This window comes from Somniosus microcephalus, chromosome 5 (assembly GCF_052327205.1).
Source record: "Somniosus microcephalus isolate GS21.2 chromosome 5, FLI_Smic_1.0, whole genome shotgun sequence".
NCBI lineage: Eukaryota > Metazoa > Chordata > Chondrichthyes > Squaliformes > Somniosidae > Somniosus > Somniosus microcephalus.
In genome coordinates, this window is record NC_140991.1 from 252,755,528 (window position 1) to 252,779,732 (window position 24,205).

Genomic DNA, 24,205 nt, shown 5'->3' on the forward strand with positions numbered 1-24,205 from the left:
ACGAGAATAAACTACAAGCTACCTACCCCTATCTGGACAATGTCACTATCTGCGGGCACAACCAGCAAGACCACGATCTAAATCTTGCGAGATTTTTTAAAACTGCCCTAAAGCTGAATCTAACCTACAACGAAGACAAACGTGTCTTCAACACAACCCGTCTCTGTATCCTCGGCTGTGTGGTGGAAGATGGGGTAATTGGACCGGACCCTGACCGATTACGCCCCCTAAAGGAACTGCTCCTGCCACACAATCCCAAAGCTTTAAAAAGGTGCCTGGGATTTTTTTCGTATTATGCCCAATGGGTGCCCAATTACTCTGATAAGGCCCGACCCCTCATTTAATCGACGTCCTTCCCACTATCAGCTGAAGCTCGGGAGGCTTTCACCAGTATTAAACAGGACATTGAAAGGGCTGCAGTGTGTGCAGTGGATGAATGCATTCCCTTTCAAGTCGAAAGCGATGCGTCAGACTTTGCCTTAGCTGCGACCCTCAATCAGGCTGGGAGACCTGTGGCCTTCTTCTCCCGAACCCTTCAGGGACCTGAAATCAGGCACTCTTCTGTCGAGAAGGAGGCACAGGCTATAGTGGAGGCAGTGCGGCACTAGAGACACTACCTAGCCGGCAAACGTTTCACCCTGCTCACCGACCAGCGGTCAGTGGCTTTCATGTTTAATAACAAACAAAGGGGGAAAATCAAGAATGACAAAATACCCAGGTGGAGGATCGAACTATCCACGTTCGACTATGATATTATGTACAGGCCTGGAGCCCTTAATGAACCCCCAGACGCCCTATCGCGGGGAATGTGTGCCAGCATTCATACGGACAAATTACAGGGTCTCCACAACGACCTCTGTCACCCAGGGGTCACCCGACTATACCATTTTATAAAGTCCCGCAATCTGCCCCACTCCATCGAGGAGGTCAGGGCAATGACCAGAGCCTGCCGCATCTGTGCGGAATGCAAGCCTCGTTTATACAGGCCTGACTGTGCACACCTTATCAAAGCCACACGGCCATTCGAGCGCCTAAGTCTGGACTTCAAGGGACCCCTTCCCTCTGCCGACCGTAACGTATACTTCCTCAATATCATTGATGAATATTCCCGCTTCCCCTTCGCCATTCCCTGCCCAGACATGACCAGTGCCACGGTCATCAAGTGTCTCTGTAATCTATTCTGCATGTTTGGCATGCCGAACTACATACACAGCGATAGGGGGACGTCATTCATGAGTGACGAGCTGCGCCAGTTCTTGCTCTCAAAGGGGATAGCCACTAGCAGAACCACTAGCTACAACCCCCGGGGTAATGGGCAAGTGGAAAGGGAGAATGCTACTGTTTGGAAGGCTGTCACGTTAGCCTTAAAGTCAAAAGGCCTTCCGACCTCCCGCTGGCAGGAAGTCCTCCCAGACGTGCTCCACTCCATAAGGTCTCTGTTATGTACTGCCACTAACGCTACCCCTCACGGAAAGATGTTAGTTTTCCCCGGGAAATCCACCTCGGGCATATCTCTACCCGTGTGGCTGACGTCTCCGGGGACAGTACTATTGCGGAAGCACGTGAGAGGCCATAAAACGGACCCCCTTGTGGAAAAGGTACAGCTCCTCCATGCAAATCCTCAGTACGCCTATATCGAATACTCTGACGGGCGAGAGGACACTGTTTCCATAAAAGACCTCGCTCCCTCGGGGAGCAGAGAGAACGATGGGAGACTACCCGATGAAGACCTACACTACAAAGAGACAGGACGCCCAGAGGTATCAATACCCAACTTTAACCTGGAGGACACTGCAGATAACCTGGAAGACACTGCGGAGGCCCGGACAGCGGAGGAACCAGAATCCACTCCCCTAGAGGCACCCCAACCGGCTTTGCGCCGATCCCTGAGAACTGCAAAACCTCCTGACAGACTCACTTATACCAACTTTTAAGAAACATCACCCCGATGGACTAAATCTATAGAAGGGGTGAATGTAATGAAATCTGTTTGTCTTGATTCTGTATTCATTTTGCACTCATGTATATTACCCTCCCCCACGGTGTATAGTTTCACTTCCTCTTTCCCGACTAACCTGGAAGGTTCCAGGTCTTGGCTCTTGGCTCCGCCCCTGACTTCTCATCCATAAAGATCCCAGGATCTGTATGACTCATTCCTGTGAACCAGTCGGCGTGTTGAGATGTTAGCTCTGATCTTAGTGATTAAAAGCCAACATGTTTAAGTCTATAACTTCTAGTTTTGTGGTTATTGAAGGCCCATCAGGTGTAGTCGGGGTGTTTGTGTTTGGGGTGTAGTCAGGGTGTTTATGTTCGGGGTGTAGTCGGGGTGTTTGTGTTTGGGGTGTAGTCAGGGTGTTTGTGTTTGGGGTGTAGTCGGGGTGTTTGTGTTTGGGGTGTAGTCGGGGTATTTGTGTTTGGAGTGTAGTCGGGGTGTTTGTGTTTAGCGTGTAGTCGGTGTGTGTGTGTTTGGAGTGTAGTCGGGCTGTTTATGTTTGGGGTGTAGTCGGTGTGTGTGTGTTTGGAGTGTAGTCGGGCTGTTTATCTTTGGAGCGTAGTCGGGGTGATTGTGTTTGGGTTGTAGTCGGGGTGTTTGTGTTTGGGGTGTAGTCGGGGTGTTTGTGTTTGGGGTGTAGTCGGGGTGTTTATGTTTGGAGTGTATTCGGGGTGTTGTGTTTGGGGTGCAGTCGGGGTGCTTATGTTTGGAGTGTAGTCGGGGTGTTTTGTTTGGAGTCTAGTTGGGTGTTTATGTTTGGGGTGTAGTCGGGGCGTTTATACTTGGAGTGTAGTCGGGGTGTTTATGTTTGGAATGTAGTCCGTGTCTTTATGTTTGGTGTGAAGTCGGGGTGATTGTGTTTGGAGTGTAGTCGGGATGATTGTGTTTGGGTTGTAGTCGGGGTGCTTATGTTTGGAGTGTGGTCGGGGTGTTTATGTTTGGAGAGTAATCAGGGTGTTTATGCTTCGAGTGTAGCCGGGGTGTTTGTGTTTGGAGTGTAGTCAGGGTGTTTGTGTTTGGAGTGTAGTCGGGGTGTTTATGTTTGGAGTGTAGTCGGGGTGTTTATGATTGGAGTGTAGTCGGGGTGATTGTGTTTGGGTTGTAGTCAGGGTGTTTATGTTTGAGTTGTAGTCGGTGTTTTTATGTTTGGAGTGTAGTCGGGGTGATTGTGTTTGGGTTGTAGTCGGGGTGTTTATGTTTGAGTTGTAGTCGGTGTTTTTATGTTTGGAGTGTAGTCGGGGTGATTGTGTTTGGGTTGTAGTCGGGGTGTTTATGTTTGAGTTGTAGTCGGGGTTTTTATGTTTGGAGTGTAGTGGGGTGTTTATGTTTGGAGTGTAGTCAGTCTGTTTGTGTTTGGGGTGTTGTCCAGGTGTTTATGTTTCGAGTTTGTCGGGGTGTTTATGTTTGGAGTGTAGTCGGGGTGTTTATGCTTCGAGTGTAGCCGGGGTGATTGTGTTTGGAGTGCAGTCGGGGTGTTTGTGTTTGGGGTGTACTCGGGGTGTTTGTGTTGGGAGTGTAGTCGGGTTGTTTGTGTTTGGAGTGTAGTCGGGGTGTTTGTGGTTAGCGTGTAGTCGGTGTGTGTGTGTTTGGAGTGTAGTCGGGCTGTTTATGTTTGGGGTGTAGTCGGGGTGTTTGTGTTTGGGGTGTAGTCGGTGTGTGTGTGTTTGGAGTGTAGTCGGGCTGTTTATCTTTGGAGCGTAGTCGGGGTGATTGTGTTTGGGTTGTAGTCGGGGTGTTTGTGTTTGGGGTGTAGTCGGGGTGTTTGTGTTTGGGGTGTAGTCGGGGTGTTTATGTTTGGAGTGTAGTCGGGGTGTTTTGTTTGGAGTCTAGTTGGGTGTTTATGTTTGGGGTGTAGTCGGGGTGATTGTGTTTGGAGTGTAGTTGGGGTGATTGTGTTTGGAGTGTAGTCGGGGTGTTTATGTTTGTGGTGTAGTTCGGGTGTTTATGTTTGGAGTGTAGTCGGGGTGTTTATGTTCGTCGTGTAGTCGGGGTGTTTATGTTTGGAGTGTAGTCGGGGTGATTCTGTTTGGGTTGTAGTTGGGGTGTTTATGTTTGGGTTGTAGTCGGGGTGTTTATGTTTGGAGTGTGGTCGGGGTGTTTATTCTTGGAGTGTAGTCAGGGTGTTTGTGTTTGGCGTGTAGTCGGGGTGTTTGTGTTTCGAGTGTAGTCGGGGTGTTTATGTTTGGAGAGTAATCAGGGTGTTTATGCTTCGAGTGTAGCCGGGGTGTTTGTGTTTGGAGTGTAGTCGGGGTGTTTGTGTTTGGGGTGTACTCGGGGTGTTTGTGTTGGGAGTGTAGTCGGGGTGTTTATGTTTGGGTTGTAGTCAGGGTTTTTATGTTTGGAGTGTAGTCGGGGTGATTGTGTTTGGGTTGTAGTCGGGGTTTTTATGTTTGGAGTGTAGTCGGGGTGTTTGTGTTTGGGGTGTAGTCGGGGTGTTTATGTTTGGGGTGTCATCGGGGTGTTTGTGTTTGGGGTGTCATCGGGGTGTTTGTGTTTGGCGTGTAGTCGGGGTGTTTATGTTTGGAGTGCAGTCGGGGTGTTTATGTTTGGAGTGTAGTCGGGGTGTTTGTGTTTGGGGTGTACTCGGGGTGTTTGTGTTGGGAGTGTAGTCGGGGTGTTTATGATTGGAGTGTAGTCGGGGTGATTGTGTTGGGGTGTAGTCGGGGTGATTGTGTTTGGGGTGTAGTCGGGGTGTTTGTGTTTGGGGTGTAGTCGGGGTGTTTGTGTTTGGGGTGTAGTTGGGGTGTTTGTGTTGGGGTGTAGTCGGGGTGATTGTGTTTGGGGTGTAGTCGGGGTGTCTGTGTTTGGGGTGTAGTCGGGGTGTTTATAATTGGAGTGTAGTCGGGGTGTTTATGTTTGGAGTGTAGTTGGGGTGTTTTTGTTGGGGTGTAGTCGGGGTGATTGTGTTTGGGGTGTAGTCGGGGTGTTTGTGTTTGGGGTGTAGTCGGGGTGTTTGTGTTTGGGGTGTAGTCGGGATGTTTATGTTTGGGGTGTAGTCGGGGTGTTTATGTTTGGGGTGTAGTCGGGCTGTTTGTGTATGGAGTGTAGTCGGGGTGTTTCTGTTTGGAGTGTAGTCGGGGTGTTTATGTTTGGAGTGTAGTCGGGGTGTTATTGTTTGGAGTGTAGTGGGGTGTTATTGTTTGGAGTGTAGTGGGGTGTTTATGTTTGGAGTGTAGTCGGGGTGTTTTTGTTTGGAGTGTGGTGGGGTGTTTATGTTTGGAGTGTAGTCAGTCTGTTTGTGTTTGTGGTGTTGTCCGGGTGTTTGTGTTTGGAGTGTAGTGGGGTGTTTATGTTTGGGGTGTAGTCGAGGTGTTTATGTTTGGGGTGTAGTCGGGGTGTTTATGTTTGGAGTGTAATCGGGGTGTTTATGTTTGGAGTGTAGTCGGGGTGTTTGTGTTTGGCGTGTAGTCGGGGTGTTTATGTTTCGAGTTTGTCGGGGTGTTTATGTTTGGAGTGTAGTCGGGGTGTTTATGCTTCGAGTGTAGTCGGGCTGTTTATGTTTGGGGTGTAGTCGGGGTGTTTGTGTTTGGGGTGTAGTCGGTGTGTGTGTGTTTGGAGTGTAGTCGGGCTGTTTATCTTTGGAGCGTAGTCGGGGTGATTGTGTTTGGGTTGTAGTCGGGGTGTTTGTGTTTGGGGTGTAGTCGGGGTGTTTGTGTTTGGGGTGTAGTCGGGGTGTTTATGTTTGGAGTGTAGTCGGGGTGTTTTGTTTGGAGTCTAGTTGGGTGTTTATGTTTGGGGTGTAGTCGGGGTGATTGTGTTTGGAGTGTAGTTGGGGTGATTGTGTTTGGAGTCTAGTTGGGTGTTTATGTTTGGGGTGTAGTCGGGGTGATTGTGTTTGGAGTGTAGTCGGGGTGTTTGTGTTTGGAGTGTAGTCGGGGTGTTTATGTTTGGGGTGTAGTCGGGGTGTTTATGTTTGGGGTGTAGTCGGGGTGTTTGTGTTTGGAGTGTAGTCAGGGTGTTTGTGTTTCGGTGTAGTCGGGGTGTTTATGTTTGGAGTGTAGTCAGGGTGTTTATGTTTGGAGTGTAGTCGGGGTGTTTGTGTTTGTAGTGTATTGGGGTGTTTATGTTTGGGGTGTAGTCGATGTTTTTATGTTTGGGGTGTAGTCAGGGTGTTTATGTTTGGAGTGTAGTTGTGGTGTTTATGTTTGGGGTGTAGTCGGGGTCTTTATTGTAAAGTCTGTGGGTTGTGCAGTAAATAAATACACAGACTTTTGAAGTACAAACAAACAGGTCTTTACTATTCAGAGGTCAGGGCGAATCTGCCCTAGTTATCCTGTAACATCACTTATATACTGGTGTGGTCACTGTCGGTATTACCGTATACAGAAGCCAATCAAATAGTGCCACACCTAAAGTAGTTCTCTTAAAGGTGAACGGTTACACTCAATCGTTCCCTTAAAGGTAGACGGGTACATACACTACATTTATGTTTGGGGTGTAGTCGGTGTGTGTGTGTTTGGAGTGTAGTCGGGGTGTATATGTTTGGGGTGTAGTCGGGGTGTTTGTGTTTGGAGTGTAGTCGGGGTTTTGTGTTTGGAGTGTAGTCGGGGTTTTGTGTTTGGGGTGTAGTCAGGGTGTTTGTATTTGGGGTGTAGTCAGGGTGTTTGTATTTGGGGTGTAGTCGGGGTGTTTGTGTTTGGAGTGTAGTCGGGGTTTTTGTATTTGGGTTGTAGTCGGGGTGTTTGTGTTTGTGGAGTAGTCGGGGTGTTTGTGTTTGGGGTGTAGTCGGGGTGTTTATGTTTAGAGTGTAGTCGGGGTGTTTATGTTTGGGGTGTAGTCAGGGAGTTTATGTTTGGGGTGTAGTCAGGTTGTTTGTGTTTGGGGTGTAGTCGGGGTGTTTGTGTTTGGGGTGTAGTCGGGGTGTTTGTGTTTGGGGTGTAGTCGGTGTGTGTGTGTTTGGAGTTTCATCGGGGTGTTTATGTTTGGGGTGTAGTCGGGGTGTTTGTGTTTGGATTGTATTCGGGGTGTTTGTGTTTGGGGTGTAGTCGGGGTGTTTGTGTTTGGGGTGTAGTCGGTGTGTGTGTGTTTGGAGTTTCATCGGGGTGTTTGTGTTTCGGGTGTAGTCGGGGTGTTTGTGTTTGGAGTGTAGTCGGGGTGTTTATGTTTGGGGTGTAGTCGGGGTGTTTGTGTTTGGGGTGTAGTCGGGGTGTTTATGTTTGGAGTGTAGTCGGGGTGTTTACGTTTGGGGTGTAGTCAGGGAGTTTATGTTTGGAGTGTAGTCAGGTTGTTTGTGTTTGGGGTGTAGTCGGGGTGTTTGTATTTGGGGTGTAGTCGGGGTGTTTGTGTTTGAAGTGTAGTCGGGGTGTTTGTATTTGGGGTGTAGTCGGGGTGTTTGTGTTTGGGGTGTAGTCAGGGTGTTTATGCCTGGAGTGTAGTCGGGGTGTTTGTGTTTGTGGTGTAGTCGGGGTGTTCATGTTTGGGGTGTAGTCGGGGTGTTTATGTTTGGAGTGTAGTCGGGGTGTTTATGTTTGGGGTGTAGTCAGGGAGTTTATGTTTGGAGTGTAGTCAGGTTGTTTGTGTTTGGGGTGTAGTCGGGGTGTTTGTGTTTGGGGTGTAGTCGGGGTGTTTGTGTTTGGAGTGTAGTCGGGGTGTTTATGTTTGGGGTGTAGTCGGTGTGTGTGTGTTTGGAGTTTCGTCGGGGTGTTTGTGTTTGGAGTGTAGTCGGGGTGTTTATGTTTGGGGTGTAGTCGGGGTGTTTGTGTTTGGGGTGCAGTTGGTGTGTGTGTGTTTGGAGTGTAGTCGGGGTGTTTATGTTTGGGGTGTCGTCGGGGTGTTTATGTTTGGGGTGTAGTCGGGGTGTTTGTGTTAGGGGTGTAGTCGGGGTGTTTATGTTTGGAGTGTACTCGGGGTGTTTGTGTTTGGGGTGTAGTCGGGGTGTTTGTGTTTGGAGTTTAGTGGGGTGGTTATGTTTGGGGTGTAGTCGAGGCGTTTATGTTTGGGTGTAGTCGGGGTGTTTATGTTTGGAGTGTAGTCAGGGTGTTTGGGGTATAGTCGGGGTGTTTCTGTTTGGAGTGTAGTGGGGTGCTGATGTTTGGGGTGTAGTCGAGGTTTTTATGTTTGGGGTGTAGTCGGGGTGTTTGTGTTAGGGGTGTAGTCGGGGTGTTTATGTTTGGAGTGTACTCGGGGTGTTTGTGTTTGGGGTGTAGTCGGGGTGTTTGTGTTTGGAGTTTAGTGGGGTGGTTATGTTTGGGGTGTAGTCGAGGCATTTATGTTTGGGTGTAGTCGGGGTGTTTATGTTTGGAGTGTAGTCAGGGTGTTTGGGGTATAGTCGGGGTGTTTCTGTTTGGAGTGTAGTGGGGTGCTGATGTTTGGGGTGTAGTCGAGGTTTTTATGTTTGGGGTGTAGTCGGGGTGTTTGTGTTAGGGGTGTAGTAGGGGTGTTTATGTTTGGAGTGTACTCGGGGTGTTTGTGTTTGGGGTGTAGTCGGGGTATTTGTGTTTGGAGTTTAGTGGGGTGGTTATGTTTGGGGTGCAGTCGAGGCGTTTATGTTTGGGTGTAGTCGGGGTGTTTATGTTTGGAGTGTAGTCAGGGTGTTTGGGGTATAGTCGGGGTGTTTGTGTTTGGGGTGTAGTCGGGGTGTTTCTGTTTGGAGTGTAGTGGGGTGCTGATGTTTGGGGTGTAGTCGAGGTTTTTATGTTTGGGGTGTAGTCGGGGTGTTTATGTTTGGAGTGTAGTCGGGGTGTTTATGTTTGGGGTGTAGTCGGGGTGTTTATGTTTGGAGTGTATTCGGGGTGTTTATGTTTGGTGTGTAGTCGGCGTGTTTATGTTTGGAGTGTAGTCAGGGTGTTTATGTTTGGAGTGTAGTCAGGGTGTTTGTGGTTGGGGTGTAGTCAGGGTGTTTGTGGTTGGGGTGTAGTCGGGGTGTTTGTGTTTGGGGTGTAGTCGGGGTGTTTGTGTTTGGGGTGTAGTCGGGGTGTTTGTGTTTGGAGTGTAGTCAGGGTGTTTATGTTTTGGAGTGTAGTCAAGGTGTTTATGTTTGGGTTGTAGTCGGGGTGTTTGTGTTTGGGGTGTAGTCGGGGTGTTTGTGTTTGGGGTGTAGTCGGGGTGTTTTTGTTTGGAGGGTAGTCGGGGTGTTTATATTTGTGGTGTAGTCGGGGTGTTTGTGTTTGGAGTGTAGTCGGGGTGTTTGTGTTTGGGGTGTAGTCGGGGTGTTTATATTTGTGGTGTAGTCGGGGTGTTTATGTTCGGGGTGTAGACGGGGCGTTTGTGTTTGGGGTGTAGTTGGGGAGTTTGTGTTTGGGGTGTAGTCGGGGCGTTTGTGTTTGGGGTGTAGTCGGGGTGTTTGTGTTTGGGGTGTAGTCAGGGTGTTTGTGTTTGGGGTGTAGTCGGGGTGTTTGTGTTGGCGTGTCGTCGGGGTGTTTATGTTTGGAGTGCTGTTGGGATTTTTATCCCCTAAGACAGCCACTAGGGGCTTGCATAGGGGTGATTCAGAATTATTCCGTTAGCTATTAGATGGTGATGGAATTAAGCTGTTTGGTAAATTTGATTTTTTTCTGGTTTGGTGTTGGTATTCATATTTGTACTGAAGTGAGGGAAAATCCCATTCGGTTGGACTGAAGTGAGGAATCAGCTGGTGGTACTAATGACAGTGGTAATGTTTGTGGGACTGTTGGTGTATTGGGGTTGGCAGAATTCTGGCAGCTAGGGTCACTGGTGGTCAAGGGCTCTCCTGCTCTGCCTTTTCTTCATGCTCCTCCTCCTCGTCCTCATTCTCCTGCTGCACCTCTTGCTGCCCAGATGGTGGTAGGTGCTGGCCCCTCATTACGGCAAAGTTATGGTGCATGCAGCTGGCAACCACAAATCGGCACAGGAGTGTATTGCAAAGCTCCTCCGGAACAGTCCAGGTAGTGGACGCGGTGCTTAAACATGCCAATTGCTTGTTTAATCATGTTTCTTGTGGCGGTATGGCTCTCGTTGTAGGCCAGCTCTGCCTGGGTTCCTGACTGGAAGAAAGGCGGCACAGAGGACTTTACCAGGATGAATGAAGCCTGACTGCTGCCAGGATACCGGGCACAGACCTGCATGACGGACTGCCTGTGTCATAAACCAGCTTTACATTGAGGGAGTGGAATCCTTCTCAATTGATAAAGATGCCAGGTTGGTGATGGGGAGCACGCAAGGCAATTTGGGTGCAGTCTGTGGTGCCTTGCCATGCGGGGGAAACCTAGTGCCTTCCATCCTGCTTCACTCTATCCATGGGAACGACATATAGCTGTTCCTCCTGGTGTAGAGAGCTAATTTTACCAGCTGCAGACTGAAAGGAGTCTGTGGCATAAAAGTTAAGGTGAAGCAAAGGTGCCTATACATAGCTTCTCAGTGAAGTTCATGTAGGAGAAGTGTTTCCTGAATACCCACTGTGGGTGTGGCCTCCTGCGCAGTGTCCACCTCCTGCTCCTTTCTTGTCGCAGCTGCTCCTGCTCTCTGATCTCTTCCTTGATGCTCCCCTTTGTCCTCCTGCCCCAAAGACAGCCCTACCAGACCACCCATGACTGTCTATAAGGCAGCCAAAAACATACTACGCCAGCAAAATCTTCTTCTCAACAGTCAAACTTATCTTTCCAGAGTCAGAAAACAGGCCAAAATATGCCCAGAGGTTAACCAGCAGGTTGAAATGTCAAACCAGCAACTAACCTATAGGTAGTGCGTGATGCCTTTAAATAGCGCTGATGAAGGCTCCTTCCTGCCGCCTGTTAGTGCCACGAGTTGCTGGGGGAGATTTGCACGTAGCGAATCATGCTGAGGCATACCAACAAACATAGGACCCTTATTTATGTAAGTTATTCATTGCTTTAAATGGTTCCGGAGACACTCTGGATGCCCAGTGAAAAGCCCAGTCCAATATGGCGGGTGGCGCACCTCCGGCTTGAAATAAGTGCGCACTTTCGGCCTGCCGTATTGGAGGCTTATGCACCGAAATTGGGTGTGGTGCAATCGAAATTCTAGGCCAATGAGTACTTGTTAGAGGAGTAATATGGTAGTGGGGAAGTACTGAGTGAGGTGCCCAGGGCATATGATGGGAGTGCTATTGTTTCTAATTTACATAAATGACTTGGATTGAGAAATTTCATGCAAAGTAGTCAAATTTGCTGATGATACCAAACTAGGAGGGGTAGTGGAATTGGAGGAGGCAGCTCAGAAATTACAGAAAGAGTGGACAAAATAGTCAAGTAGGCAGAACTATTTAATGCAGACAAATGTAAAGTGCTGCACATAGGAAGGATATATAGACAACACATATATTCCCATCATCAGACTTGAGCCCAGGTGCCTGACCCAGAAGGATGTGATAACCATCTGTGGAGCCAAGTACAGCAATTCTCTGGCTTTGTAACACCAGTTTGTTCCTCCGCCGGTGCTACCCTCACTCTCTAACTTGCCATTAATACACAAGCTTTATTTTTTTTCTCTTTTAGGACCCAGTGAGTAAAAAGCTATGTTACAAGAGTCTCATTAAGCTTCTACTTGCCACCTAAAAAATAATTTATGAAAATGATTTCTGCTCTGGTTTCAGACTCCATTCATCAGCCTGGCCCTGTGTGTCAGGGAATCTGATATCAGTTACATATAGGATAGGCTGGAACTAAATCCCACTTTGACTGCTGCACCACCCAAACATCAGTTCAACAAGACCATTTGGGAATGTAGCCCCAGAATCGAATCCATGTTTACTGGTTCTTTTCATCATTTTGATTCTGTTTTTTTAATAATTCCCTTCACTGATAATGTATAGAGATTATTCTTATTTTCCTCTATGAAGGAATAACTGCTCCATTGTTGAAGAAGGAAAACATCTTTACATATTCAAATTATCAGCCTGGGCTAACAATCTTCTTTTATAGTGGGTTAGACTCTGGGAGCAAGGTTCAAATTCAGATCACACCAATGGCAGCAAGGCTGCTATGTGTGCTGAGTTTGGGCAGTCCCAAACTAGTTACCAGTGGGCATTAACCTACAGCACAAAACTGTCCCTAATTTGGCATTAATTGGCAATGACACTCGGATGGGCTGAAGGACGGCTAGTGTAAGAAGTGGAAAAAGTGCCATATTGGTGCTCTTCTAAGGCTGAAACTGAGGTACACTGTTGGGGCACAGCTTTCCTCTGCATCTGGCTGTCTGTACCTGATCTGGGACTGCTTGAAGTCAACACTGGGTACCTGGGATAGGAAGAGTTCCAGTCACCAGCACTAAACTTCCTCACCTTGATGAGCATATTTTTTTTAAAGAAAGAAAATAAACAGATCAAAATGTGCACTTCTTAAAAACACCAGTGACTGCTTCACCCTGTTTACACTAGGGATAGAATTCACTTTATTGAAGATGGATATGATCTGTAAGTGGGCCATTTTGACAGTAAGGGGTCATTTACTCCCACTAGATTTCAGAATAAGAACACACTCTCTTCCAATCAGTTTTATCTGACTTTGGAACAGGCAGGTAGAGAAGTCAATGGATTTCCTGCTATTTCAAATTGATACAAGCCAGTAAGTGATTCAAGGGGATAATTTAATACTTACTGGTACAGGGAGAGCAAGGGCCATCCTGTGGTGGAATTGCAGTTGATTCAGGTCATCGTGAAATCTGAAGACCCCCGATTTTACTGCGGGGCATGAGAGCAGCGTTGGGTGCGGGGGTGACATGAGTGGGAAGCTCAGATGGCTGCACGGCGGGAGGCCTGGGCCATTTTAACTCCCAGGCCTCATTTAGATTTTTCAAATCATAGGCCCAAGGCAACGGTTCCTGGCAAGGTGAGTGATGGGAGGGGGCCCGGCGCGATTGCGGTCACAGGAATAGGAAGGGAAGCCCTGAGCAGGGGAGGCCTAAAGATTCTTTGTGGGGCCTCCGCGCTTCTCCTGGCCTACAAAGAAATCTTTAAAAAAATGTAAAACATAATTTTCCTGGGCCTCTTCTGGCCCTGGGTTTAAACCGCAGCAGCTTTCCCCGGCATGGTCGGAACTGGGCTTGACTCATGCAGCCCAGAGTTAAATTCGCATCGGGCTCTGACTTATGTCATCATTCCCTGACTTTTGACTATTCAAGAGGCCTGCCTGTGGCAAAGGCCTCACACCACTTCTGAAACCCAGGAGTAAAAATCACAGCCAGCGGGAGTGCATTGCAAACATGGAGGAAAGGAAACTGCTGCGATTTTAAGCCCCCGCACAACCCGTTTGGCGTTACGGTATCTGTAAAATAGCATCATGGCTTAGCTTAATGATGTCATCACTAAAGACATCATAGTAATTACTCACAAAATGACCACCACAGGATGGAGTAGCTGGTAGGGATGGGAAAAGCATTAGTGGACTTTTGTCTTGCAGAGGGTTATAGGTAAACCTTAATAAAATGCTATTTTGACATTGCTTCTTAATATTCTGCCTAAAATGATACAAGCCAATCCCCTGCCTAAAATGGGAAACTGACTTTATGCTTCTGCACATCTTACGTTAATTGTACCAAGATGACTTTTCTCAGTGAGCAGCAGCCCTGTAGACGACCACAACTGTCTCCAATCTATCAGCTGATCAAACAACTGGGTAAGATTTTATTGTTCTGTTTGCACCAGTGCAGCACAAACTACAATTCCACACGTAGTGACACAAAAATACTGACCCTATTTAAAAGTGTAATGCCAAATTTTCTGCCAGCTAAGTGATACCCGCATCTTTATTTAAATGTGTCGAGTGTTTTTAGTAATTACATAGCATTTACAGCACAGAAACAGGCCATTCAGCCCAACTGGTCTATGGCCGGTGTTTATGCTCCATACGAGCCTCCTCCCACTTTACTTCATCTCACCCTATCAACATGTCCTTCTGTTGCTTTCTTCATGTACTTATCTAGTATTCCCTTAAATGCCTCTATGCTAATCAGCTCAACCACTCCAAGTTCCACATTCTCACCACTCTGAGTAAAAGTTTCTCTTGGATTCCTTATTGGATTTATTAGAGACTATCTTATATTTAAGACCCCTAGTTTTGGACTCCCCCACAAGTGGAAGCATCTTCTCTACGTCTAGTCTATCAAACCCCTTCATAATTTTAAACAGGTCACCTCTCAGTCTTCTCTTTTCTGGAGCCCCAACTTGTTCACTCTTTCCTGATAGTTGTACTCTCTCAGTTCTGGTATCATCCTTGTAAATCTTTTTTGCACTTTCTCCAGTGCTTCTATATCCTTTTTGTAATATGGAGACCAGAACTGTACTCAGTCCTCCAATTGTGGTCTAACCAAGGTTATATATACGTTTAATACATCTGTGAGCTGAGGAGGAAAGGGAGAGAAAGACCAAAGAAGAGGGGAATTATCTTGCCAGTTATGAATGCTCAGAAAGAAAACCGAGGCTGTTACAAACTTCAGGCCTATTACAGGCAAGCTACCTGCTTGCTACAGGGGCTGACATTTAGGGGAAAAAATTTGGTTGGTTTGCACCTCCCGTTAGTGCCTTAAGAGGGCGCTAATGGGGCGCAAAGCAACTAGCGCCCGGGCACGGCGATGTTTGCGTTGCTCGCGGAATTGACCAGACATTTTGCGGCGGTGCTAAACACTATTGCCATGATCTCCTGCGCCCGCAGATCATGACGTCAGTCGAGCGTGCAACGCCCCGGTAGCGCCCCGGACCAGATATTGAGTGACGCCCCCTGCCTTACCGCCTGTCGCTAGCAACGACAGGTTGAGGGGAGTGTTTTGCAGTCGGGAAGGGATCGGGGGAGCGCTATTTAAAGGCGACTGCTTCCTGCCTTTTTTTGTCGCCGACATTTTTGCACCACGCATTCTGAGTGAGAGAGACTTCTGAAGATATTCAACGCTGTGTTGAGGAGTTTTGGGTACTGAGCAGCACTTTGCAGGTTCATTTTGATTTGATCTTCCTTGCATCGATTTAGAAGAGACTGTGGGGGCTACTCTCTGAGCTCTTTCCCTGGGCCTCTCCATTGTTCTTTCCAGCAGATTTGATGTACAGATCTCTCCAGTCCGAGATTCAAGGCTGCAATGAGCAGGGTTTGGATGGAGAGCAAGATCGACCCTCCCCTTTAAGAACTGGCCAGCGCCAGTGTGTCTGTGTTTCATTGCTGACTGACATCACATGAGCTTCGCCAGCGCTCGGAGGTTATGCCTCGCTCCTCGGCATTAGCGCCTTAAGAGAGGTGTGTAGCGCCTGATTTAACGCTCCAATCACCTCCAGGGGCGATAGAAGCCAAGTTTGCAGTCGGAGGCGATAATTAGCGCCAGGCACTAAACATTGCGCCTGGCCGATAATTGCCCCCAAACGGGGCGATACCAAATTTCTCCCCCTTAGTTTCCAGATCAAAACAGCAGATTTGCAGACATATCTAAAGTCTGTACAACTAATGAGGTGAGGGACTGATAGTTTAATTCTAAAAACTGATTGGGGGAGAAATTCAGTATAGCCCTGTTTGGGGCGCCGCTATCGGCCGTGCGCAAAATTTAGCGCCTGGCGCTAATTATCGCCTTCGACTGCAAACTTGGCTTTTATCGCCCCTGGAGGTGATTGGAGCGCTAAATCAGGCGCTACACACCTCTCTTAAGGCGCTAAGGCCGAGGAGCGAGGCGCTACCTCAGAGGGCGGGCGCAGCACAGGTGCTGTCAGTTAGAGATTGAACACAGACACACTGGCGCTGGTCAGTTCTTAAAGGGGAGGGTCGATCTTGCTCTGCAGCCACACCCTGCTCATTGGAGCCTTGAATCTCGGCCTGGGCAGACCTGTGGCTAAATCTAGCAGCCAAACACTATGGAGAGGGCCAGGGAGCGAGCACAGCACTTCAGCGAGCGGGCCTTGGAGGCTCTGGTTGGCACGGTGGAGCGCAGAAGATCTATACTGTGCCCAGAGAGTGGCAGGAGGCCTTTGCCACGCGAGTACAGAAGAGTTTGGAGGGAGGTGGCTCAGAGAGTGTCCTCAAGCAGCATGGTGCCTAGGACCCATATCCAATGTAGGAAAAAGTTCAACGACCTCACTCGGGTCGTCAGTGTGAGTGCCTTTTTTTCAAAACCTCTCCATCCCTCCATCTCAACCTCACTGTATGGCCAGAGGGTCTTAAAAGCCCCAATGCCCAACACTCATCCAACACCTATGGCCCTTTCATCAAACACACACGCACATTCCACACATTGCATACAATAAGGGGTTTTCAACTATGGGAGGCACATCAGGCAAGACCATGGCTGCATACAGTAAGGGCTATTCAACTATGGGAGGCATTTCAGGCAAGACCATGGCTGCATACAGTAAGGGCTATTCAACTATGGGAGGCATTTCAGGTAAGACCATGGCTGCATACAGTAAGGCCTATTCAACTATGGGAGGCATTTCAGGCAAGACCATGGCTGTATATTTACTCAGACGCCGTCCTTTTTCTTGCAGGCCAAGCTATCTCATAATAGGAGATAGCAGCAACGGACGGGTGGAGGGCGGCCTCAGCTGCAACCCCTCAGCGATCTTGAGGTGCGCGTCCAGAGGATTGTGGCAAGCCGGGTGATTGGTCCCGTCGCCACTGGAGACGCTGACCCCGTTCTGGACAGCAATGGTAAGGTCATCACCTTTTTGTCCTCTCTCCTTCCACTTGTTCCTCACAACAGCAGCCTTTGACACTTTCAATCTAAATCACTAAATCACTGCACTCATGCCTCCCTTGCTGCCACCCTGTCCTCACACTAAAGCCACTCTTGTACCTCCCTGCTTTCAGATGGTGATTCACAAGGTGAGGAGACGGGCCCTCAAGCTGCCAGTGGGAGTGAAGCTGAAGGCGAGGAGGAAGAGGAAGCCGGAGCATCAGCGCCACCCTCTCCCGAGGAAGCCCATGCCCACACTTGGAACATGCCTTCCCTGGAGGGGAGCAGGGGGGAATGGTCTGATGAGGGTGAAGCTCCAGGACCCAGCGGGCTGCAGCAACGCGATGGGGGTAGGGAAGCTCGGGGGCCTTCTCCCCGGAGGGAGAGTATGGCCATCGAGTCCTACTGCACTGGACACAGAGGAGGAGCGGGTCCTTGCTGAAATGAGTGCCCAGGCGGAGCACAGGCACACTGAGCGCATGGCTGCAGTGGCAAGGTTGCCCAAATCCATTGAATCACTGGCAAGGAGTGTGGAGCACTTTGCTGTAGCACAGGCGGCTGCCACGCAAATGCTTAGTGCTGCAATGCAGTCACTGGCTGCTATGAGCCAATTTCAGACTGCTCTCATGCAGATGCAGATTGAGGCCATGCGAGCGCTGACTGCTGCCACCCTCGCTGGATCGGGCACATTTCCCTGGGGCTCTCACCGCGCCGCAGCAGGCCAGCAATCTGTGCTCCATCAGATTGCTCCAGATGCTGAAGTGCTGCCCCGTGGGAGTGCCAGTGTGTCGGTCGAGCAGGGAGTTGCTGTCCTCTCTCAAGATGACAGCATTCCTGCTGCCACCACTGTCACTTCTCCACTGCACTTGCCACCGCCTGTAGGACAGACTGCTACCGCCCATGCAGAGTTGGTGCAGTCTGCAGCCGGGCCCTCCGGGGCCAGAGCTGGTCGAGGCCGTCCTTCAAGGGCATCTGCAGTCTCAGGTTGTGACAATCAGCAGCCTTCCACCAGCCTTGCTGCAGCCACTGGGGTCCCACTACGGAAGAGCTGCAGGGTGGGAAGGGGGGAATTTCGCAAGGGAAGGAGATCACCCTCGAAGGGCAAAAAGTAGGAGGTGTGACAAAATGTTGTTCATTGTTTTATTAAAGGCTGAGGTTCGTGGTCAAATTTTTTTAAACTGTTTTGGACATTGTCTCCAGGTTGTGAGAGCCAGTTATGTTAATGACTTTTTTTTGTGTGTTTCTTTCTATTAGTTTGTCATGCGGAAATGAGATACACAGAGTTTGTCAAATAAAGAAGTTTCTGTATTCAAAATGTACATGTTTGGTCTTTGCAATCATTGTTGCCTTGACCGGCTTAGGGGTTGTGGGGTGGTTTCATTCAGGTTGTTTGAATGGCAGAAGCCATTTCCTCAGCAGGGGCCTAGAAGCGACTTGCTATGAGCCTTTGACAGACGGCCCTTCCACTTTGTACATTGTGTGCCTCCCTCCCGCCTTGGTGCTGCTGATGATCATCCTCTTCATCTTCCTCCTCCTCTTCCTCCTCCTCCTCTGCTGGTGCTCCAATGTCTGGTGGCATTGGTTGGGTCCTGAGGATTGCAAGGTTATGCAGCATGCAGCACACAACAACAAAGTGGGAGACTCACTCAGGCGAGTACTGAAGGGCTCCTCCAGAATGGTCCAGACAGCGGAACCGTTGCTTGAGCACGCCGATTGTGTGCTCAACGATGTTCCTGGTAGCTTGATGGCTCTCGTTGTATCGCAGCTCAGCAGGGGTGCTGGGCGTAGGGAGCGGTGTCATCAGCCAGGTGCACAGAGGATATCCCTTGTCCCTGAGAAGCCAACCTCCTGGGTGATGCGGTGCCTGGAAAAGGTCTGCCACAGAAGTCTGGCGCAGGATGAAGGCATCGTGGCTGCTGCCAGGGAAGTGGGCATTGACAGCGAGTATCAGCTGTCTGTGGTCACAGAAAAACTGAACGTTTAAGGAATGGAACCCCTTTCGGTTGCGGAAATCCTCGGCATTCTCATGCGGCACACGCAAAGCCACATGCGTGCAGTCAATGGCGCCCTGCACCATGGGGAAGCCCGCTATCATCGCAAAGCCCATTGCGCGTTCTTGCTGCTTGTCCGGGGTCATGGGGAAAGAGATGTACTCTCGTCTCCTTTTAAGGAGAGCATTTGTGACCTGACGGATGCAGCAATGCACCGCGAACTGGGAGCTATTGGCGATGTCCCCAGTAGCTGATTGAAATGAGCCGGTGGCATAAAAGTTGAGAGCCACTGTTATCTTCACTGCCACCGACAGAGACGTCCTGCTCCTCAGTTGAGGCTGCAGATCTGGCTGAAGCAGGTGGCAGAGCTCAGTGACCACCTCCTTGCTGAAGCGCAGCCTTCGCAAACACTGCTCCTCAGACATATTAATGTAGGAGAACTGTTGGCGAAATACCCTGGGAGGGTAAGGTTTCCTGTACAGAGGCCTGTTGGCCCTCCTCCATCTGGCCATGATTGCCACTCTTTCTCTGCGTCTCTGTGCCCTCCGAATGTGATGGAGAAGGACGACGCCCTCATCCATTGCAGCCCCCATAGTATCTAGGCAATCAAAGTTATGAAGGTCAAAAACCAAAGTACCTGCAAAGTTATGGTCAGAAGCCAAAACTACCTCAGACAGCGTTGACTCAATGCAGAAGTCTCTCTTTCTCTCTTTGTCTCTCTCCAAATCTCTCTCTCTCTCTCAGAACGAGTGGTGCAAAAATGGCTACCACACAAAAGCCAGGAAGAGGCCCCCTTTAAATAGCAGCCCCCCAGCCCCACAGCGACTGGGAAGCGTTCCAGTCTACCTGTCCTTGGTTGTGCCAGGCGGAAAGGAGGGGGGCGCCACTCAATTTCTGCTCCGGGGCGTCACAAGGGCGTTGCACTCTCGAATGACGTCAAGATCTGTGTGCGCAGGAGATCGGCCGGTATTGTTTAGCGCCGCCGCAAGATGTCCGGTCAATTTCGCGAGTGGTGCAAAAATCGCCGCACCCAGGCGCTAGTTGCTTTGCGCCCCATTAGCGCCCTCTTAAGGCGCTAACGGGAGGCGCAACCAACTGAATTTTTCCCCCATTGTCTTTACTCCCATCTCCCATATGAATAGACTAAATCACCCCTGATTCTGCAAACAACTATTGGAATTAATTCATTCATTGAAGGGCTGTCCAAACTTTTGCTATTGTGAGCCACACAGTCTGTACTATAGAGTCTTGAGCCCACAAATAAAGTTTAAACCTATTTTCCCATTAATTTGCATATAACTCAAGTGCCAATACTAACAGAACTTTATGTTCTGATTGAGGGTTTATCCTCAAATGAGGCGACAGTGCTAAAACCTGCACCCTCCAAGTGTAATGTCTAATATTGTAACTCTGGCACCTATAACCTAACAAATAAAAACATCATTATTTTTAAATTAGTAAATAACTATGAGTGTGATGAACACTCCTCCACCCTACCAGACCCACCATTTTAACTATGAGTGGGATGAGCACTCCTATAACCCCAGCAGGCCCACCATTTTAACTATGAGAGGGATGAGCACTCCTATAACCCCAGCAGGCCCACCACCTGTATACTGACTCCATTTCCTGGGTAGCATGCAAAACAGTAACAGATGCAATAGGCTCACAATTGCATCTGTTCATGAAGGCCATGAGGTTGATGGTAGAACAGAAGGCCAGATATGTGCTCTCTCTAATGGCCTGCACTTCAGGGAAACCTGCCACATGGAAAAAGTGAAGAGCCATCTTGTGCTTGGTGGTTTTCCATTGTAAAAGTGATGAAAGAGTTTGCCCCAGCAAGTCAAAACCCAAGCCAGAAAAAAATACAAGAAAAAAATTTAGAAAAACAAATCTAAAATTAGAACTCCAATCACTGAAACTACCACAGCAAATACTGGCAAAATCGCCTTTAAGAACACAGCTCTACAATTACAGAACATGTTTTCTTGACAGTGCCTGTTTTATATCGGCATTGCAGACACCATGCGTAATCCCAGGGAGAAACCTAAGAAATGGTGGCATTAGATGATTTTCATTATATTTTGCGGCTTAATGAGGGACCTTTCATGCAAAGGACCTCAGGACTGACAATTTTTTTATACTAGGCAATCACAGATTGAAGAATCAGGCATGAAGCAGACCAAAATCCTGCTCTTCCAATTTCCTGACCCACAGTCATACGGTTCTTGCCTGCACTTGCAGCAAGGCCATCGGAAGATCTACCCTATTATGTTTGTGAATACATTCAAGACCGCTGTACATGTGAAAGACATGGATGCTGCAATAAACCATGAGAGCAAAGCTAGTGTAATCCAAACCCCAAAACAGGGGCAGATTAACGCAAAAGTCTATGGGCCCCCGCCAAATATGAGGCCTCCGCCAAAAGCCCTGTCCAAATAACGGGCCCCCAGTAAAACTCAACATAACACAGAAAAACTGCATACAGCCGCTGGATCGAAATATTCTAGCAATTAAAAATACTGTTAGAAAGGGGCAAGGCGGAGTCAGCAGATTTGTTATAATATAAATACTGACACTTGCCGGTGGGGGGGGGGGGATGTGCACCCAGGGCCCCAACAATTCTTAATTTGGCTCTGTCCTAAGAGTGTGTTACAACCAGGAACACTCTTCCAAACAGTTTATTTTGTAATAATATCCACATTTTCATACTATTTACCTATTCAATCTCTTATTGGAAAGCCATCAAAATTCATAGTACCACCGCTAAATGTCACCAAGCAATAATACTCCTTTATATAATATGTTGTGCTAATTGGCAGAATGTTGGTGGCAGAAGTGTATTATTAGTAGTTCCACTGCCAACATCAAATGAAGAATAGTGCTCCTTTAAAACTATGAAAAGTCCAATAATGTGCTATGAGTATGAATTATGAAGGTTTCTCCCAGGAGTGAAAGAAATCACTGATGCACTGTAGACAGAGCACCTTATATTCCTTCTTCTGCTTAGGTTTAGAAACAGTCAGCGTTCTCTAGATGATGGAAACTGTTCCTTCATGATTTAATGATTGATGTTTTAAAAATAGAATGTGTGTGAGCCTTATATCAGAATGTCTTTAATTAATCGTTTAACTGAAGTAAAATATTATTGACAATATGACTGATTAAATTTCAGTTCACAGTCTCAGTCTGCCTATATACAGGTGCCATCCTCCTTGGGGGAACATAAGCTGGGTCACTTTGGAGTCAAGGTGGCTCCAGGATGACACGTCTGATGATGCGAGTCGACCCTCTGTGGCAGACACAGTAATCCAATACCTGAACTAGTCAAGTCTACAGTTTTCCTTGGCACTCTTGGTGATTGGCCAGCCTGACTGGCTCATTAATGGGGCCTGGAGAGAAGAAGCTTAAGGATTCTTTCCAGTCAGCTCCAACTAACCCTGCAAGTCAAAGCCCTGTTGGGTAGGATGGTCCTAGCTGGTCAATCAACAGGAAGCTTACCAATACTTTACACTGATAATCAGTGTGGTTTCAGTGTGCTGAGCTCCGGAAGGGACTCTGTGCACACTTGGGGATCCTAAGCTTTTTTCTTGCCCACCTGTGCCTACATTTTCTGGGTTTAGGTAGGTGGGGTAACTTGGCAAACTGAAAATCTACTTATATCTCAGTAGTTTGATTTGGAGACTCTTACATATGGTGATGGGTTTCCATACATGCCAGACTCCTGGCTGACTAAAAATGAACACATGTACAGGTAAATGTTAGTGTGTTAGTATGGCTCTCGTCACTGCCCAGCAAAATAAGCTCTCATTATTTACTTTTTTTTAGTGCTAATTCAAAATAGATTTCTATGAACAGATCTATACTGTTTTGGAGTGGTCACACATGCGTAGTGAACAGAAGGTGGAGGAAGTGACACATCACTTCCTAGACCATGTGCGTTTCTGGGAACTGTGAAGCTATTTTCTTATCTCTACACTTTGTGGTGTTACCAAACCATAAATTCATTTAAATATTCGACTGCGGAAATAGAATAAGTCACAACCTGCGGCACGGTTTGGGTATGTCTCCTCTTATCAGGCTGGCCATAACTCATTTGTGGCTTTGCCACCTGAGTTATCTAGTCAGTGCCAATTCTGGCAAAATTGATCATCTCCTGCTATTTACTTTGCTCACGAGAAAGAGTTATTTAACATGTTGAGCCATGTCCCTGGTGACTTATGAGGGTCTTCCTCAGTCATCAAGTAAAATCAATCATCTTCATTCTGGCTGTCCATTACCTGGTGTTTACAATGTCACTGCAGTGAAAGATCAGGTTGGGAGCCAGGGAAACAGCAGCACAGAATCATACACTAAATTTACCAAGGATTTGTTCTTGAGGTTCTGTACACATGTGTTGGAGATGGAGGTGACACATAGGTTTACATAAATACATTTACATATATTTATACTCATTATTTATCACAACACGCTAGCAGATACAGACAGACCTCCCCTACACCGATCGATCCTGCAAAGGAGCAAATTAAGGCAGATAAATGAATACCATAGAGGAATGCGCGACAGCAACCACGGATTCGCCTCGCCCTCTGTCCAGAACAACCTGATCGAAAACAAAACTCTCTGCTCCAACTTACCCAGGGTCTTGACAGCGATCTGGCGAGTCAGGGGAGGCGGCAGGTTGATGCAGACCAAATCGACATCCTGGTGCAGCAAGACATCGTCGATCCTGTTGGTGTAGAAGGGGACATCCATCTCCTTCGCCAGTTCCTCCGCTTCTTCTGGAGTCCTCCCCCACAGGGCTTTCACCGGGAAGCCTTGACTCTGGAGCAGAGGGATGATGACCCTGGTCGTCAAGCTGGTGCCAAACACACCGACGCCAGGCAGCATGGTGACTTGAGAAAGGTGCTCACTCCCCCGCCCAGTGCAACATGATTGAGACAGCCCGGATCGAGAGTTATCCCTCGGTCAGCTCTCCCATGTCCCCGCCTCGGAGGGTTTGGGGATCTGAATCCTTCTTTCCTAATTGTAGATGAAAGCCAACAAGTTGCAGTAGTTGAGCTCGGGCACACACTTCCTGCCAGCACTGTGTGAGAGTGGAGGGAGCGCTCGCAGCGATGATGCTGGGTCGCCACCTCTGCTGTTCCTGCACCGCCCTCTAGATCCGATCGCCGGGCCTGCGAGCCGCTGATTGCTGCAGCGCTCACTCTCTCTGCGGGGGTGGGGGCGAAAAAAGACACTCAAGGAAGTCAGAGGCTGCGGCTGTAGCTTGGCCGAGAGCCGGGCCGGCAGCAGGTTGCGGAGCCCAGGCTAAGCCATGGTGTGCGGCTGCGGCTTGTTGCCGAGACCGCCCGTCCGCAGGCTCCCCTCCGGTCGATACGTCATGTTCCTCGCTATTCTCCAGCCCGCAGATCGCAGGCTGCACCCAACCAATGGATGAGAGGGACTGCTAAACTGCTGTGTGTGGCAGAGGGGAACACACAGACACTGACACAGACAGTGACAGAGACAGTGACAGAGATAGTGACAGAGACACAGACAGTGACACAGACAGTGACAGAGATAGTGACAGAGACACAGACAGTGACAGAGACAGTGACACACATAGTGACAGAGACACAGACACTGACGAGACACTGACACAGACAGTGACAGAGATAGT

At 48.5% G+C, this 24,205-nt stretch overlaps 1 protein-coding gene across 1 annotated transcript in view; it reads right to left on the minus strand.

The window, feature by feature from the left end:
• gfod1 (glucose-fructose oxidoreductase domain containing 1) overlaps positions 1-23,920 on the minus strand; it is a 152,007-nt gene extending 128,087 nt beyond the window's left edge. The window contains exon 1 of the mRNA XM_085988813.1: positions 23,181-23,920. Coding sequence (XP_085844939.1) covers positions 23,181-23,433 — 253 coding nt within the window. The 5' untranslated portion in view covers positions 23,434-23,920. The remainder of the gene's footprint in view (positions 1-23,180) is intronic.
• Positions 23,921-24,205: the final 285 nt, after the last annotated feature.